Source organism: Phyllobates terribilis, unplaced genomic scaffold (genome assembly GCF_046119375.1).
Source record: "Phyllobates terribilis strain yellow unplaced genomic scaffold, ASM4611937v1 Scaffold_1__5_contigs__length_1240528914, whole genome shotgun sequence".
Classification (NCBI taxonomy): domain Eukaryota; kingdom Metazoa; phylum Chordata; class Amphibia; order Anura; family Dendrobatidae; genus Phyllobates; species Phyllobates terribilis.
In genome coordinates this window covers 18,526,404-18,544,018 of record NW_027362761.1, presented here as the reverse complement: position 1 = coordinate 18,544,018, position 17,615 = coordinate 18,526,404, and the positions used below count along the sequence as shown (strand labels likewise).

Genomic DNA, 17,615 nt, shown 5'->3' with positions numbered 1-17,615 from the left:
TATTTTTTATTTTTCACCATTCTTATTCTTTTTTTTTTTTTTTAACTATTACTTGGTTACACTATATAGAGATGCTAAAATCGCCTGGAAAAGCGCTTGATAACCCGCATGCTGAAATGCATGTGAAGAACGCTTCACATCCGCATGTCCCTGGCGGAAAAAACGCACGCAAAATCCGCATGTACAATCCGCATGTACAATCCGCATGTGTTTTTCCTTCCAGGGAGAAGCGGAAAAAATCTGCAGCATTTCTGCATCGTGGGCACTTAGTTTCAGGGTGTTTGCCCCCCTACATTATGCGGACCTATGATTGGGAAACAAAACTAACAATCTTCAATCTTTTCTCTGTTTCTTGTTTATCTTCGCCTGGTGGCAAACACTGAGTAAGTTTAGATTCCTTTTGAGGATTGTAATGTCTGTTTCTAGTTGTTTGACAGACTTTGGTTAGGAAGACAGAATTAAGTGTTTGTTTTTCTTAAATCGTCCCTTCATGTGTATTTTATGCATGAATGTTAATTATACTGCCTAAACAATTTTCCACTAATTATATAACCAACAGAAAAAAATGCCTACCTCCTAACGATATCATGTGAGGAAATGGATAGAGTAATTTTTTAAACATTAATTTTCCACTAATTGTAAAACATTGATGTTGTAAAAATACAATGCTTTATATTTTATTTTGACTGCTACAGTAAACATCGCATCATGGAAATACAATTATGCCTTGGATTCACACCATTTCAAGTACATTATTCAACCATAAAATGCTCTACAACACTGATCAGATATTTAACGGTGTATGGCACATAAACATACCTTTTTACGTGTTTTTTTTCACTCCACGTTGAAATATTAACTGCAAACAAACTCTCATTGTGTTCAATGGAAAATTCACATTGCAGAACTTTTCTCTAGTCTTCTGGTGATCCAGACATATAATAATGTATAACTAGACTTATCAGCCAGATTCATAGAAGGTGGAATGCATTAGTAACACCGTATTGCTGCAATAGGTTAGTGACTTTTTCATTTTCTGTAGCCCTCAGTCTGACTCTAACGTTCCAATATTTTTATTATAATGTGGAACCCAAAACTGGATCCCATGTTCTAGATGTGGCCTTACAAATAATTTTATAGAGGGTAATGATACATTGGGATCACAGGATTTATTTATTTTTTTTACACCCTAAAATCTTAATTGCTTTGGCAGCTGCTACCTGATATTGAGAGCTGCTTCTTAGCTTACTTGTAAGAAATTGCTTTTCCTTCCCAGTATAAACTACGGCCACCACCTTTACTGCCTCTTTTATAGCAGTCTAGTAAGCTGTATACATGTCCTACACGCCCTCTGCATAGCCCAAAATGCCTTTATTATCCCCTCATACTTCACAGTCCGGTCTGTTGGCCGTTGCTGGTCTTGCTTGTGCCTCCTCTCTCCTTGAAAACACCGTCCTCCCACCTTGCTTCATTTGATGACGCATTTAAGTCATCCTCTTTGTCCACAATTGCACTCCTGTGCTGGTGCACTTCCCTCTGCCCTGCCTCGGGCAGAGCAAAGCATTGTAATGCACATATGCCAGCTGTACTTCTGGGTCATTGGCGATCTTCGGCCTCTCCCGGCGCATGCACATTAAAGTACTTTGCTCTCCCCTCAGCAGGACAGTGAAGTACGCTTGCGCAGGAGCGCGATTGGGTACACTGTGGATGATGTAGGACATGTCATCCACATGAAGCAGGGCAGGAGGACGGCGCTTGTGAGAAGAAAGGAGGTGCCAAAATAAGACAAGCAATGCCCATCAGACCAGACTTCGTTGTTTGTGGGGATAATTAAAGGATTTTTGGGTTATGCAGAGGGCGTATAGGACTTGTATACAGCTTACTAGACTGCTATAAAAGAGGCTGTAAAGATGCTGGCTGTAGTTTATATTGGGAAAACCTGGTGACCTCTTCCCTTTTAAAGTATATGCAGCTATATGATTACTACGACCTGGATGCATTACTGTACATTTATTAACATTAAACCTCATCTGCCATGTGTTTGACCATGCAGACATGTTATTTAGATTGTACCATAATATTATATACGGTCAAGATTTATTATCCTACATTATTTTCTGTCATCAGCAAAAACTGATATTTTCCCCTCCCCCATGACAGCACACCTTGAGAGAGAGGATCCGCCCCACCAAGGACAGGAAACCGTCTGAAATAAAAGGGCGGTACCTCTCCCTCGCTTCAGTTGGTTTCCTGTCCTTGATGGGGAACCTGTCTGGAAAGAAGACTTACCTGGGGCTGTCCCGGTGTGGAAGAGCGGGCACTGGCCTGTGCACCGGGTTCAGTATCCCAGAAGCGCCGTCCGCAGCTTCCCCTGGGGTCTCTGCGCCGAGCGGGGCGCACGCGGTGAGGCAGGCTCTGTCCTCCCGGAGACCGCGGCGCCGTCCTCCCCCTGCAGTGTGGAACGCTTCCGGGTGTGACGCGCCTGACGTCACGGCGCAGGGCACGCTGGGAGCGGCGCGCTGGGTGACGTCAGGAGGCGGCGCCGATCCAAGATGGCGGCGCCCATCGGAGCGTCCCAGGCCGTTTTTTTTTTTTTTTCCAACGGAGCTCCGGCCTGAGGAAGGGGGAGGGCCCACAGACCGGAGGAGGCTGGATGGCCCTATATTTAAGGGGGGGAGCTATCCTGGAAGCGTGGTGCGCTTCTGAGACATGGCTGATCCAGATAGCCAGGAGCAGCAGCTTACCCCCCCACCTCAGCAACAGAAGCAGAGGGATGCATCGTATACAGACAGCCGCTCGAGTAATCGTAGTGGCAGCCGCAGGAGTAAGGCTTCGAGCGCCTCGGGACCATCCAGAATGGAATCATCAGTTCCGCGACAGCCTCCGAATCCGGTACCCGTTTGTGACCTCCGAGGGTGAGTGAGCTTCGTGAATGTCACTGGTTAGTAACGGGAAGTCTCTTATGTGCTTCCTTTTTTTAGGAGCCTAAGAAGAGTAGTGCCAAGCAAAAGCATAGGATGTGTGCCCTTTGCCAAGCTTCTCTCTCAGTAGAGTGGCAGAAACCACTTTGCCAGGGCTGTGTGACCAAAACCATAGCTGAGAATTCCCAGGATTTTGCTGCAAATTTAAAGTCCATAGTACATGCAGAAGTTCAGGGGTCCCTGAAGGGGTTCCTTAGAGGGAAGAAAAGGCCCCGTAGAGAGGTTTCCTCCGTCTCTGATTCCTCCCAGTCCGAGGAGCAGTGGGATTCATCGTCCTCTTCCTCATCGGGGGGCAGTAGACCCTGCTTCCCCATTGAGAATACAGACAGACTGGTTAGGGCAGTAAGATCAACCATGGGTCTAGAGGAAGAGAGAGCATCTAAATCCCGGGAGGACATCATGTTTGCGGGCTTGGGAGAGAGGAAGAGACGCTCATTTCCGGTGAACAGTAAGATTCAGGGCCTCATTGACCGGGAGTGGAGGAGACCTGAGAGATCAGGGGCTTTACCCTCCTTCTCCAAAAGAAGGTACCCCTTCGAAGAGAAGGATGCGGAACCTTGGGATAAGATCCCCAAGGTGGACGGGACTGTGGCAAGGTCATCAAAGAGATCTTCCCTGCCCTTGGAGGACTCTGGCGTCCTAAAAGATGCCCTGGATAAAAGAGCTGACTCCTTCCTGCGCCACACGTGGGAGGCGGCAGCAGGTGGCCTAAAACCAGCGGTGGCTAGCACCTGTGTGGCGAGGTCCTTGATGGTGTGGCTCCAACAGCTGGAAGACCAGCTTAAAGATAAAAAGGTCTCCAGACAGGCAATACTTGCAGAGCTACCTTTAATTCAAACAGCATCGGCCTTCCTGGCCGACTCTTCAGCTGACTCGGTCAGACTGTCAGCTAGGGCAGCGGGACTATCCAACGCAGCCAGGCGGGCCTTGTGGCTCAAGGGTTGCCCAGGCGACCTACCTTCGAAACAGAAACTGTGCTCCCTCCCGTGTGACGGTAGACTCCTGTTTGGCCAAAAGTTAGAGGACCTGTTAGAAAAAGCAGGCGATAAAACCAAAGGGTTCCCGGGATTTTCGGGGGAACCAAGAAGATTTAGTTTTCGGAGGAGAAAATTTAACCGGGGTCGTCCTCCGGGAGACAAAAAGAAATGGGAAGCCAAGTCCAAAAAAGAATCGGGCTACATGTTTGGAGGACCATCCTCGAGTTCGAAGAGATCCTCCCAATGACGCCAGGCTGGAAGTGGGTGGAAGGCTTTCCCACTTTTTTCCAGCTTGGGACGCGATAACAACAAACCCATGGATTCTGAAAATTATCAGTGGGGGCCTGAAGATCCGGTTCAGCCAGACCCCCTGGCGGACCTTTGTGGTTACCCCCCTACGAAAGGTCCAGGAAGAACAATTAGCCCTGGAAACAGAAGTGTTAGAGTTAGTAGGAAAGCAAGTCCTTCTCGAAGTACCAGCAACACAGAGAGGGAGGGGGTTCTATTCCCCACTATTCATGATAAAAAAACCAAACGGGTCCTTAAGGACCATCATCAACCTCAGGAGTCTGAACCAAGTAGTAGAAAACCAGACTTTCAAGATGGAGTCAGTAAGCTCGGCAGTGAAGCTCTTACATCGCAACTGCTTTATGGCTGTAATAGACTTGAAGGACGCATATTATCGCGTCCCAATCCATCCGGAGTATCAGAAGTATCTGAGAGTAGCCCTGTTTATTCAGGGGAAGCTGAGGCATTTTCAGTTTGCTGCCCTACCCTTTGGCCTCTCCATTGCCCCGAGAATATTTACGAAACTAATAGCAGAAGTGACAGCCTTCCTACGGATCAAGAATGTAGTGATCGTGCCATATTTAGACGACTTCTTGATAATAGGGAAAACAGAAGCCCACTGCTCCAGTCAGCTCCTAGTGGTCACGGAAGTGTTGCATCAGCTGGGGTGGTTAGTAAATTTCCAAAAATCAAGACTAACCCCCTCCAGGACTCAGACCTTTCTGGGTCTAATCCTAGACTCTCGTCGTCAAACCTGCTTCCTCCCAGAGGACAAAATCTGCAGGTTAATTGCATTAGTCTCGAAGGCCATTCAAGCTCCAGAGATGTCTCTGAGAGAGGCAATGTCCCTCCTGGGTTCTATGACGGCCTGTCTCCCAGCAGTAATGTGGGGATAGAAAACGTGAAGGCAGATTTTCTAAGCCGCCATACCCTAAGACAGGGGGAGTGGGGGTTGAACCCGGAGGTCTTCCATCAGATTGTCCAGTTATGGGGGCAGCCAGACATAGACCTGTTCGCCACAAGGGCAAACAGAAAGGTGCAGAGATTTTGCTCCCTAAATCCGGCAGAAAATCCCCATGCCATAGATGCCCTCCAGATTCCTTGGGGGTTCAGGAAGGCCTATGCCTTTCCGCCATTAGTGATGATTCCAGTAGTGGTGAGGAAGATTCGGGAGGAAGGCGCCAGGGTGATTTTGATAGCCCCTTTTTGGCCCAAGAGGCCTTGGTTCTCTCTGCTTCGGCTAATGTCGGTGTCAGATCCCTGGATTCTACCAGAGAGGCCGGACCTTCTCATGCAGGGACCAGTATTCCATGCCCAGGCCAGGGGGTTCCATCTTTCGGCATGGAATTTGAGAGGTCGCTATTGAGTAGCAAGGGGTTTTCACCAGGCTTAGTTTCTACTTTATTGGGGAGCAGAAAACCGATTACAACTAAGATTTATAGCAGAGTTTGGGGTAAATTCCTAGAGTTTATGGATATTCCGCTATCGAGCAAACCTCCGATCAGAGGGATCCTGGAATTTCTGCAAAAGGGGCGGGACCTGGGTCTAGCTACAGGGACCCTTAAGGTTCAAGTTTCAGCTTTGGGAGCACTCTACAATTGTAATCTGGCTGGGAATAGGTGGATCTCGAGGTTTATCAAGTCCTGTGCCAGAGCTGGACCGGTTAGGTCCATGGGTGTTCCTCCTTGGGACCTGAATTTAGTCTTGAACGCTCTTACTAGTGAACCATTCGAACCCCTACACAAGGTTTCTCCAAAAATTCTCACCCTTAAGACCATCCTTCTAGTGGCCTTAACATCAGCCCGTAGGGTGGGGGATCTGCAGGCCCTCTCGGTTAATCCTCCTTACACACAAATCTTTGAGGATAGGGTCACCTTGCGGCCAGATCCAGCATACCTTCCCAAGGTGGTATCTAGATTTCACCGTAGTCAGGAGATTGTGCTACCCTCGTTCTGCAGCAATCCCAAGAACCCAGGGGAAGTCAGGTTCCATAGCCTAGATGTTAGGAGGTCCCTGCTACAGTACATTCACATGACTAGTCTGTGGAGGAAAGACTGTTCTCTGTTCCTGGCCTTTCAAGGGTGTAGGAAAGGTCATGGGGTGTCCAAGGGTACCATCTCTAGGTGGCTCAGGGAGGCCATTTGCTTAGCCTATACGTCCACAGGGGTTCCAGCCCCGGACAATGTGAGGGCTCATTCCACCAGAGCCGTTGCAACCTCCTGGGCAGAGAGAGCAGACGTCTCGATCGAGCAGATATGTAGGGCTGCTACTTGGTCTACACCATCCACCTTCTTTAAGCACTATCGGTTGGATCTATCCTCTTCTGATCTCACCTTTGGGAGAAGGGTACTTCAGGCGGTGGTCCCTCCCTAGGGTGCTCATAAATTCTCCAAAATTCTCTCAAGGTGTGCTGTCATGGGGGAGGGGAAAACACCAAGGTTACTTACCGGTAGCCGGTTTTTCCTGAGCCCATGACAGCACCCGTAGTTTCCCCCCCTTATTTTTTCTATGTTTCTCACACCCTGGTGTGCACTGTGTGGGGTGGTGTGTATATGTATATTGTGGTGTTGGTTATGTGCCTAACCTGTTTAGGGAGGTCCTCTCAATGCTCTGTAAACAACTGAAGCGAGGGAGAGGTACCGCCCTTTTATTTCAGACGGTTTCCTGTCCTTGGTGGGGCGGATCCTCTCTCTCAAGGTGTGCTGTCATGGGCTCAGGAAAAACCGGCTACCGGTAAGTAACCTTGGTGTTTTGCTCTCAAACCCATCCACAAATTAATAAATACATTTAAATGAACATCTCATATGTCTTCAAAACATTTGGACACCACTGACTTCAAACTCTCCAGACGGTAGTTGCACAGATCCACATTCTAGCCCTTCTTGAAGATTGGTACCACGTCAGCCATCCTCCAATGTTGTGTCACTGACCCTGTGAAAAGAGAGTAAAAGAGGAGATGGTGGTCTGTCAGTTACTGAGCTCAACTGCCTCAAAATCCAGGATGAATACTGTCTCGGCCAGGAGCTTTGTCACAGCCATACTTTTTGCTCAATCTGTCCGGATCAAGCTGTTTATATGGACATGTAGGTCATAGAAAGTTTAATAAATTTTATAGCTTGTTATTTATGATCTCATGTCTTATTCTAGAGAAATCTACATTTTTCTAATATGCAAATGAGCTGTTATCTCTATGGGCCGGACACTGATCTGCATATAAGAAAAATGTGGATTTCTCAGTAATAAGACATCGTATCATAGATATCAGGTGTAATGTTATTCAGCTTTCTAGGACCTGCATGCACATGAAGACTGCTTAGAGTTTATCCTACTGACAAATTCCCTTTAACCTCTTACCGACGTTGGACTCTCTCGCGGTGATCGCATTAAGGTGCTTGTTGATTCTCACAGCAGGCACCTGGGCTCATAGTCACTGGGGGTTTCAACGCCCACCCCTTGCACAAGTACGATCGCTGTGATTGGCTGTACAGAATTTAACAGCCAACCGCAGCGTTTTCATTGTTTCACTGAAAGGCCACGGCCCCACTATCAGTATTCGGTCAGTGTTTTTTCTCAGGAGTGGGAGCCAAAACCAGGAGTGGGTGATAAATGCAGAATTGGTGGCTTGTTTCTATTAGACCTTTTCTCTGATTGTTTCTCATCTGGTTTTGGCTCCCACTCCTGAGAAAAAATTACTGACCAAATACTGATAGTGGGGCTGTGGCCAAACATTGATGTCCAGCCTAGTTTTGCCAACTCTGATTGGTGCGATCGGACAATGTCAATCGCACCAGAGGTGATCGGACCGCAGTATGACTGTCATTCTGTCGTGCTGTGCTGCGCCTTGTGATGCCACAGACTTTTTCAAGCCCGTGCCATCACTACTGCTGGTGCTGCGCACTGTTGAAGAAAGGAAAACGTTCCTGATCTTTCCTAATCCACCTCCCTCCCCTTATGCCTCCGAGAGATGATCAGTACTTGATCGCTCGATTTTTGGCAGGTTTTCCAGGATTTTGTCAACCTCATGGTGGTTAGACAAATTTGTACGCCCAGCAATTTTTGTCCCAAAACGGCACTACTACGTTTTCCAACTGGAGTTAATCAGTGATGTAGCCTGATGAACACGTCAAACTGGTGAAAGGTCCTCTTTAAGTCCACAGGCATTTTGCTCTTTCAATAAATGTATTCACCTGTTCCTATCCTAATTCCCCCATATTACACCTTTTTTTATTTATTTTTTTTTACTTCCAATATATCACCATAACAATGTCAAGTGCTTATCTTACTCTCCAAAGTAGATACAGCCAGAACATTCATATCGTCAAAATTTGTCATTCAAGTGAATGAAGCAGTTTCTGCAACATGTGGATGGGATTTTTCAATCCCTACTTTTGCAACAAATTAGTCAGTGCATTCTTGTATGTTTCTCAGTTCCATTTTTATAGTGTTTTTTTTTTTTAACATGTCGTTTATAGAAGAATGTCACAAACACAACAGTCTTATCAGCTGGAAAAAGCCAAGAAAAAGGTGAAAGTGGTACTCCTACTCGTAAGTCTGTGCTGCCTCAAAAATTTAAAGTACCTCCAGGTAAGCGAACCTGAAGTTCCCTAACTTAGAATTTCTTTTTTGATACACCAAGAATGTAATGTGTCTGATTAGCTGTAAAGGATCATAAGCATGTGACTTCCATTTATCCTTCAGTTTATTAATTAACATCTATGCTGAGCAAAGGAGGGCAATGTGGCATATTTGTTATATAGACTAAGAGCAGCTCATGCAAGACGTTCATGCGATGTTGCAGTTAGCTACTTGAAAAACTCACAGGCAATAGTTTGATGTCAGCGTGTTTTAGTAAAATGGTGGCAGTATACAGAAAAGCGTGGGAGGGCCACTTGAAGGAAATCTGTCTTGACTATCAACTCTCACCCTCCTCCCCATTCCAAGCCACTTAATTTGCCATTTCATTCTCATGAACAATTATATATTTTTGTTAATAAAATCCATTGCTGGATAATCAAAACCTACATGTTTTAATCCCCAGCTTTGTTCTTTGCCTAGTGCCACATTCTTCTGCTTGTCTGACCGCTTAGTCTTTGTAGTTAAGCCATTAAGCTGTGAGTCAAGCAGAATAAGGTTGTGCTAAAGGCTCAAAGTACTTTGATCACACCCAGAGCACTTCAGCCTCATTTGCATATGTATTACAACATGAATTTAGGGGAGGTTGCTCATCATCTCCAATTTCCTTTTTAAATGGAGTTTCTCATCATAAAATGACCTATTTAAAAGTGAAGAATAGTTTTCTGGCTCCTATTCATACAGAGCGATATTTACAGTTCAATCTTTATTTCATACTGACTCGATTCATTATGCATTTCATTACGGTATATATTTTTTTTCATCTACAATTACTGGTCAACGTCCAAAAAGTAAAATTTTGTTCCTCATAGTTTTTAATAATAATCTTTATTTTTATAGAACGCCAACATATTCCGCAGCGCTTTACTTACATTATCGGCACTATCCCCATTGGGGCTCACAATCTACATTCCCTATCAGTATGTCTTTGGAGTGTGGGAGGAAACCCACGTAAACACGAGGAGAACATACAAACTCCTTGCAGATATTGTCCTTGGTGGGATATGAACCCAGGACCCCAGCGCTGCAAGGCTGCAGTTCTAACCACTGAGCCACTGTGCTGCCTTGATGTGTTTTTATTTTTTTAATAGAAATTATAATAAAAGTACAATAAAAAGTCAGAGGAGCAAGAATATACTGTATTTGAGAGATCGCTTGACTATATAAACTGTATTTAAGTAAATCAATGTAAAGCTGTCTGTACACGTCAATTAGTATAACAGCAAATTGTATTGCCCATCATGGACAGGAAACCTACAGGTTAAAAAGGGTGGCACCTCTCTCCCTCCTCAGTTTAAGTTTCCTGTCCTTGATGGGAGACCTCTCAGGCTTACCTGCAGGATGAAGACTGTCTCTTGCCCCAGATGGAATCAATAGGGTGTTGGAGCAGTGAAGGTTTCCACCCCAGGTCGGTCCTGGAACTCTGGAGACGCCACGGCAGGGCTCATTGGGGCACCTCCTTGTGCGTTGCGGCAGGCGTGACATCCCCTCTTGTGGAGGTAGATGTCCGCCATGTGTGGAGCCGCATGCGGGCATTCTCCCCCCCGCTATACTGTGCAAGAGATCCGGGCCGCGTCAGCGGGGAACGTGACAGGCGCGGCCCTATGATGTGCTTCCGGTGCGTCGGGGACTCCACTGGAAGTGGGCGAGCTTGCGCGCTTAACCAGGAAGCAGCATGCGAGCATGATGACGCCGGAGCAGCGGAGATTAGCCCACCGGGTGTGTGTGTGTGGGGGGGGGTGAATTCTTCCAGAGCCCCTAATAAAGAAAAAAAAAACTCCACACAGGTACCACGTATGGCCAGTATAAAAAGTTACTGTCCGCATACGGAGGTGCTTCCCAGCCCATTGTTTTTTACCTTGTTAAACATGGGAGATACACAGGAGCAGCTATCACCTCAGCAAGAGCAACTGCTGCAGGAGCAGTCCTCTGGGGAGCCCTCACAACTGGCGGTGCAACGATGTTCCCGGTCTGGGTCCAATCGTTCGGCTAGAAAATTCAACGCAAAAAGCAGGAAAGAAGGTCCGGTGGTTCGGCGTGATTCTCCTCCGGTTAAGATGGATTCTTTTGCTTCTACGGTACCAAATATTCCATGGGGTAAGTGGAATCTTCGTGAAAGTTCTACTAATTCTTCTTCCTCCTTCTCTATCTATAACTTTCTTTCAGAGCAAGAAATGTTCATTTAACTCTAAACATAAGGAATGTGCCCTATGCAGCAGTCCGCTCCCTAAGGCGTATGTTAAGAACCTATGCCAATCTTGTATTGACAAAGTAGTGACGGAAGAAACCCCGGGGTTTTCCTTAGACCTAAAGACTTTAATTAGAGAAGAAATAGGCAAGGCTTTGCAAGGGAATTCTGAGTCCAGGCATGTTCCCTGGTACCCTCAGCCAGGCTCGGACTCTGATATCTCAGACACTTCTTCCTCCTTTCTCTCTTCTTCTGATAACGAGTCGGATAGACAGTGTTTTCCACTGCAGGAGGTTGATGCCTTGGTGAAAGCTGTCCGGACCACCATGGGCATTGTAGACACGAGACCAGAAAAATCTGTAGAGGATGTAATGTTTGGGGGATTAGGTCAAAAGAAGAAGAGATGTTTCCCCATAAATACAATAGTCAAAGATCTCATTGATAGAGAGTGGCAAAAGCCAGACAGGAAGGGCAGCATTCCTCCCTCTTTCAAAAGGAGGTATCCATTTGACGATGCCACTTATACCTCTTGGTCAAAAGCACCAAGGTTAGATGTTGCCATTGCTAAGGCATCAAAAAAGTCTTCTCTCCCATGTGACGACATGCGAGCATTGAGAGACCCCTTAGACAGACGAGCCGATACCTTCCTGAAAGGTGCATGGGAGACAGCTGCAGGAGCCCTGAAACCAGCAGTGGCAGCCACCTGCACAGCCAGAGCCCTGATGGTTTGGCTGGAACAGTTAGACAATCAACTAAAGGAAGGTGTCTCCAGGAAGGAGATTATTTCTTCCCTTCCCCTGGTACAGGGTGCAGCGGCCTTTCTTGCTGATGCGTCGGCGGACTCGGTTAGACTGGCTGCAAAATCATCAGCTCTATCAAATGCTGCTCTGCGAGCCCTTTGGATTAAATGCTGGCCTGGAGATGTACAAACGAAGTCTAGGCTTTGTACAATTCCTTGCGAGGGGGAATATCTTTTTGGCCAGACCATGGACGAACTGTTAGAAAAAGCCGGAGATCCTAAGAGGGGATTCCCATCTGTACCTCTACCCTCTTTTAAGAAATCGTTTCGGATAAAGAAATTTCTCCGAAGAAGATTTTTCAGAAAACAAGAAAACTTCGAAGAAAGAGGTCGCAAAGGTAGAGGCCTACTCTTTGGTTCTATTTCCAAAAAAGAGCAGAAGCCAGGGAAATCACAGTTGGCCCAGGTGGGAGGGAGATTGTCGTTATTTTTCCCAGCTTGGGAACGTATTTCACATAGTAATTGGATTTTGAGCTTGATTAGATTTGGTCTTAAATTTCCTTACAGAAGATTCATGATTGTTCCCTCTAGCTCCTCCCCAGAACGCCAGACTGCCCTCGTATCGGAAATTCAAGTCCTAATAAAGAAAAATGTCCTGATTGAGGTTCCAGATTCAGAAGAGGGTCACGGATTCTACTCCCCTCTTTTCCTGGTCCCCAAACCAGATGGGTGATTCAGGACAATCATAAATTTAAGATCTTTAAATAGCTTTCTTAAAATAGACACCTTTAAAATGGAATCCTTATGAACGATAATAAAATTACTTTTTCCCCACTGTTATTTGGTAGTTCTGGATCTTAAAGACGCATATCATCACCATGTTCCCATTCATAAGGACTATCAAAAGTATTTGAGGGTGGCCATTGAAATAAGTGGGGTGGTTAAACACTTTCAGTATACTGCACTTCCCTTTGGTAAAAATTTGCGGGGCTATAGCTAACCCAAACTAGTGGCAGAGGTTGTGGCCCATATAAGAGAAAAAGACATCTTAATAATCCCTTACCTTGATGATTTCCTGATAGTGGGAAACTCCTTTGTTCAATGCGAGGCCCACCTTCAGGTAACTATCTCTGTTCTGGAAGGACTAGGTTGGTTTCTAAATCTGGAAAAATCTAGGTTGACTCCACTAAAAGCTCAACAGTTTCTAGGGGTCATTTTAGATTCTGAAAGACAGTTATGCTATTTATCAGAAGAAAAGATTGCAAAAATCCAGGGCTTAGTAAGACATTGTATGGATAGACCCTCTATGTCACTCCGTAAAGCCATGTCATTATTAGGGACCTTGACCTCGAGTTTTACCGCAGTGCGTTGGTCCCAATTTCACTCAAGGGCAATACAATGGGATATATTGTATAACGATTCAATCCTAGATGGACATCTAGACCGGGAGTTTACCTTGGCGCCTTGTTCCCTACAATCCCTTTGTTGGTCGTTGGTACACACTAATCTTTCTAGGGGAGTCCCTTGGGAATGTAAACCTACTGCAGTCTTGACTACAGATGCAAGTGCTACAGGTTGGGGAGCTCATTTTGAAGGTAGCTTAATTCAGGGGACCTGGTCAGAAAATGAGGTACGGATTTCCTCAAATGTTAAGGAACTTTTGGCGATTGATTATGCGTTCAATAAGTTCCTTGTATATTTACAGGGCCAGGATGTCCGTATACTCTCGGACAATCAAGTCTCAGTAGCATATATAAATCAGCCTCCCATAAAATTGTTCTTCTTAAAACAGCCCTATTAGTTGCCCTGACTTCAGCCAGAAGAGTAAGTGACATACAGGCTCTTTCTATATCCCCACCATTTACTCAAATTCTGGATGATAGAATTGTATTAAGACCTGACCCAGCCTTTCTTCCAAAGGTAGTCACACGGTTCCATAGGACTCAGGAGATTAATCTTCCAACTTTTTGTTTTCCCCCTAAAAATCAGAAAGAGGAGAAACTACACACATTAGATGTTAGGAGGTGCGTACTTAAATACCTGGAGGTTTCACACAGTTTTAGGAAAGAGCGTTCCCTATTCATATGCCATCAGGGGGCTAGGAACGGTTGTAAAGCTTCAAAATCTACGATTGCGAGGTGGATTAGAGAGGCCATCTCCCTCGCCTACTCCTCAGGGGATAAGGAAGTATCAGTGGGCTCATTCCACCAGAGCAGTAGCAACCTCCTGGGCGGAGAAGACAGGGGTTTCCATCGAAGACATATGTAAGGCAGCCACCTGGTCTTCTCCCTCCAGCTTCTAGAAGCATTATAGATTGGATTTTGGTGTCTCTTTTGATCTCACCTTTGGGAGAAGGGTGCTTTAAGCTGTGGTCCCTCCCTAGTCTCCTTTCGTCTCTGTAATTCTCTCGTGGTGCTGTCATGGGAGTATGAATAAAGCCTTAGTTACTTACCGGTAACGGGATTTTTCGGAGCCCATGACAGCACCCTTATATTCCCTCCCTACACTGGTGTTTTTTCGCACTCCCATAGAATTAATTTCCTTTTTTGCACCCTCGGGGGGAAGTTGGTTAAAGTAATTGGTTTAAAATGAATTTATTTTGTTGTTATTAACCTTGGCGGTCCTCTCATGCTCTGTTAACTAAACTGAGGCGGGAGAGAGGTGCCGCCCTTTTTAACCTGTAGGTTTCCTGTCCATGATGGGTGCATCCTCTCTCTCTCGTGGTGCTGTCATGGGCTCTGAAAAATCCCGTTACCTGTAAGTAACTAAGGCTTTCCCCTTAATTTTTAAAATTTTATAATAAAGGACTATTGGTTTCAACACATTGTGGAAATATGAATCTGGGAGCTGGATTATATCCCTTCTTATATATTATATAATTTTTATTTTATTTTTATGATTCCAAAAATAAAAAAAACAATGGCAAACATGCACATCTGAAAGGTAAACTGATTCAAAACACAAATACAATAAACCTTTCTGTGACGATATGAGAAATGACTGCATCCTATGTGACCATAGCCCTATGTTTTATGGTGTTTGTATTGCAAGCTGACTTTTATTTGAATGTATAGTATATTGTTCCATAACCTAATAGCACTTTTTTTTGTCTTAACAGGTCTAAAGGAGGTGAAATCTCGTTACATGCAGTTTCATAAGCCTAAAAACACAAAGGTATGCTCTCCCTCACTTATACTTCTGGATAACAAACCTTTTGTTCTAAAAGACATTGTCCCTTCTCGGGACATATTGGTCCCCAGACAGAATCATATAGTAAAAAAAGTGCAATGGTCACCATACCCTTGTCCACTAGTGCATCTGACGCTGAAGTCATGACAACTTGACAGTGCAGCAGCCAATTGGTGAGCTGAGCGTTCCATTTACACTGGCAGAGCTGCTGTGCTCACTGATAGTGTGGCAGCCAATCAGACTTTAAGGCTATGTGCACGCCAAGCGGTTTTAATGCGTTTTTGCAGTGTATTTTCGCTGCGAAAACGCATTAAAATCGCTTGTAATAGGTCTGCCATGTACTGCAATGCAAATCCGCATGTGTTGTGCTCATGCGGAAATTTCCGCTGCAAATTCGCATTGCGGTAAAACCCGCAGCAAAACTAATTCTAATGCGATTTCGCTGCAAAATCGCCGCCATTGACTTGCTTTGGATCACATAAGATCCGCATGACTACATATAGTCATGGGTATCTTATGCGATTAACCCCTTCCTGAAACGTGTCACAGCGTCTGCGACATGGAAACCGGTGCCTTCCCGACCCATGTCACAGTGTCTGTGACATGGAGCGCCTGCGAGCGGGGTCGCTCAGGTGTCACAGTTGCTACTGCAACTGGACATCCTGTAGTTGACCCCAGGGGGGGTGGATTAACCCCCTTCGTGCTTAGGACCCCTCCGATTGGCAGTTTCACTTTCACTTTAGTGAAACTGCCTATCGGAATGAATTAAATATTTCACCAATGGAAATTGGTGAAATATTTATGATCTGGGCATGGCTTGATGCATATAGCATCAGCCATTGGCTGGGGGGAGTGTCAGCTCTGTCACCCCCCCCGCCCCGCAGATCTGATTGGCTCTAGTGTCCATGTGACGCTAGCCCTCCAATCAGTTGTGGAGGGTGTCATTTGCAATGGCTGACCAAACTCCATAGCTTTCTCCCATCCGTGAAAGCTATGGAATTTGGTCACCCACCGATCTGCCGACGATCCACCGCCGATCCACCCCCGACGCCGCCGATGCACCGCCGGTAATATTACCCCCCTTTGTCCGATTCCAGCCCCCACGCCCCCCCCTCCACTTTCATACCTGCACCCCGACCTCTGCTCCCTCTCCCACGTCTTCATCCACCAGCTGGTGCTCTCTTTCTGCCAGCCGGTGTACGGTGATCACAGGTAGCAGCAGGCTCGCTGTAAATCCCCCGCGCCTGTGACCAGTGATCACCCCCCCCAGTCCCCAGTAATCACCACCCCGCCAGTCCCCAGTGATCACCCCCCGTCCCCGTCCCCAGTGATCACCCCCCGTCCCCGTCCCCAGTGATCACCCAACCCCTCCTCCCAGTGATCACCCCCCCGTCCCAGTGATCACCCCCCCCATCCCAGTGATCACCCCCGTCCCCGTCCCAGTGATCATCCCCCCCCACAAACCCAGTGATCACCCCCCTGCTGCTGCAGGCTCCTGCTCCCCTTTCTGTCCCAGGGTTCACCCCCTTGCTGCTGCCGGCTCCTGCCCCTCTTTCTGCCCCAGTGATCACCCCCTTTGCTGCTGCTGCTGGCTCCTCCATCTCCTCAGCCCCCTCCTACGCCTGACCGCCCCCTCATGCGCCCCGTGTGCCTGAGCGCACCCCCTACGCCTGACCGCCCCCACATGTGACTGCAGAAGGTTACACCAAACACACAAACACACACACACACACACACACACACACACACACACGTACACTCACACTATAATTAAAGTTTTGATTTTTTTTTTTTTTTTTTTATATACACACGCACACAGCACACAAAATGTCCCGCCCGTCCCGCTCATCCCAGTCTAGGGCGTACTCAGCTGAGATGGCTATGTCAGGTTGTGTGTGTGTGGTGTATACACTACACTATACCATACCGCACACCAACCTGACATACACTACACAATTTGTGAAGCACCTGGGGGTGCTCACTATGCATCTAGATAAGTTCCCTGGGGGGGGGGTCTAGTTTCCAAAATGGGGTCACTTATGGGGGAGCTCCAATGTTTAGGCACACGGGCTCTCCAAACACGACATGGTGTCCACTAACAAATTGGAACCATGTTGCGTTTGGAGAGCCCCTATGTGCCTAAACATTGGAGCTCCCCCACAAGTGACCCCATTTTGGAAACTAGACCCCCCCAAGGCACCTATCTAGATGCATAGTGAGCACTTACAACAAGTGGAAAAAAAAAACACTTTTTTATTTTTACGGATTAATTTGTGAAGCACCTGGGGGTTCCAAGTGCTCACTATACATCTAGATAGGTGCCTTGGGGGGTCTAGTTTCCAAAATGGGGTCACTTGTGGGGGAACTCCAATGTTTAGGCACACGGTCTCTACAAACGCGACATGGTGTCCGCTAACAAATTGAATGGAAAATCGGCTCAAATTGTTAGCGGACACCATGTTGCTGATGAACTTTGAACCCTTCAAACTTCCTACCAAAAAATGTTTTTTTTCCAAAATTGTGCTGATGTAAAGTAGACATGTGGGAAATGTTATTTATTAACTATTTTGTGTCGCATCACTCTCTGGTTTAGCAGAATAAAAATTCAAAATTTGAAAATT

The 17,615-nt window shown here is 46.3% G+C and overlaps 1 protein-coding gene across 12 annotated transcripts in view; it reads left to right on the top strand.

Annotated features, from left to right (window-relative positions):
• Positions 1–17,615, top strand: part of HAUS8 (HAUS augmin like complex subunit 8) — a 438,075-nt gene that overhangs the window by 95,940 nt on the left and 324,520 nt on the right. For all 12 annotated transcript variants that reach the window (XM_073657881.1, XM_073657870.1, XM_073657846.1 and 9 more), the window contains 2 exons: positions 8,719–8,830; positions 14,924–14,979. In XM_073657881.1, coding sequence (XP_073513982.1) covers positions 8,719–8,830; positions 14,924–14,979 — 168 coding nt within the window. The remainder of the gene's footprint in view (positions 1–8,718; positions 8,831–14,923; positions 14,980–17,615) is intronic.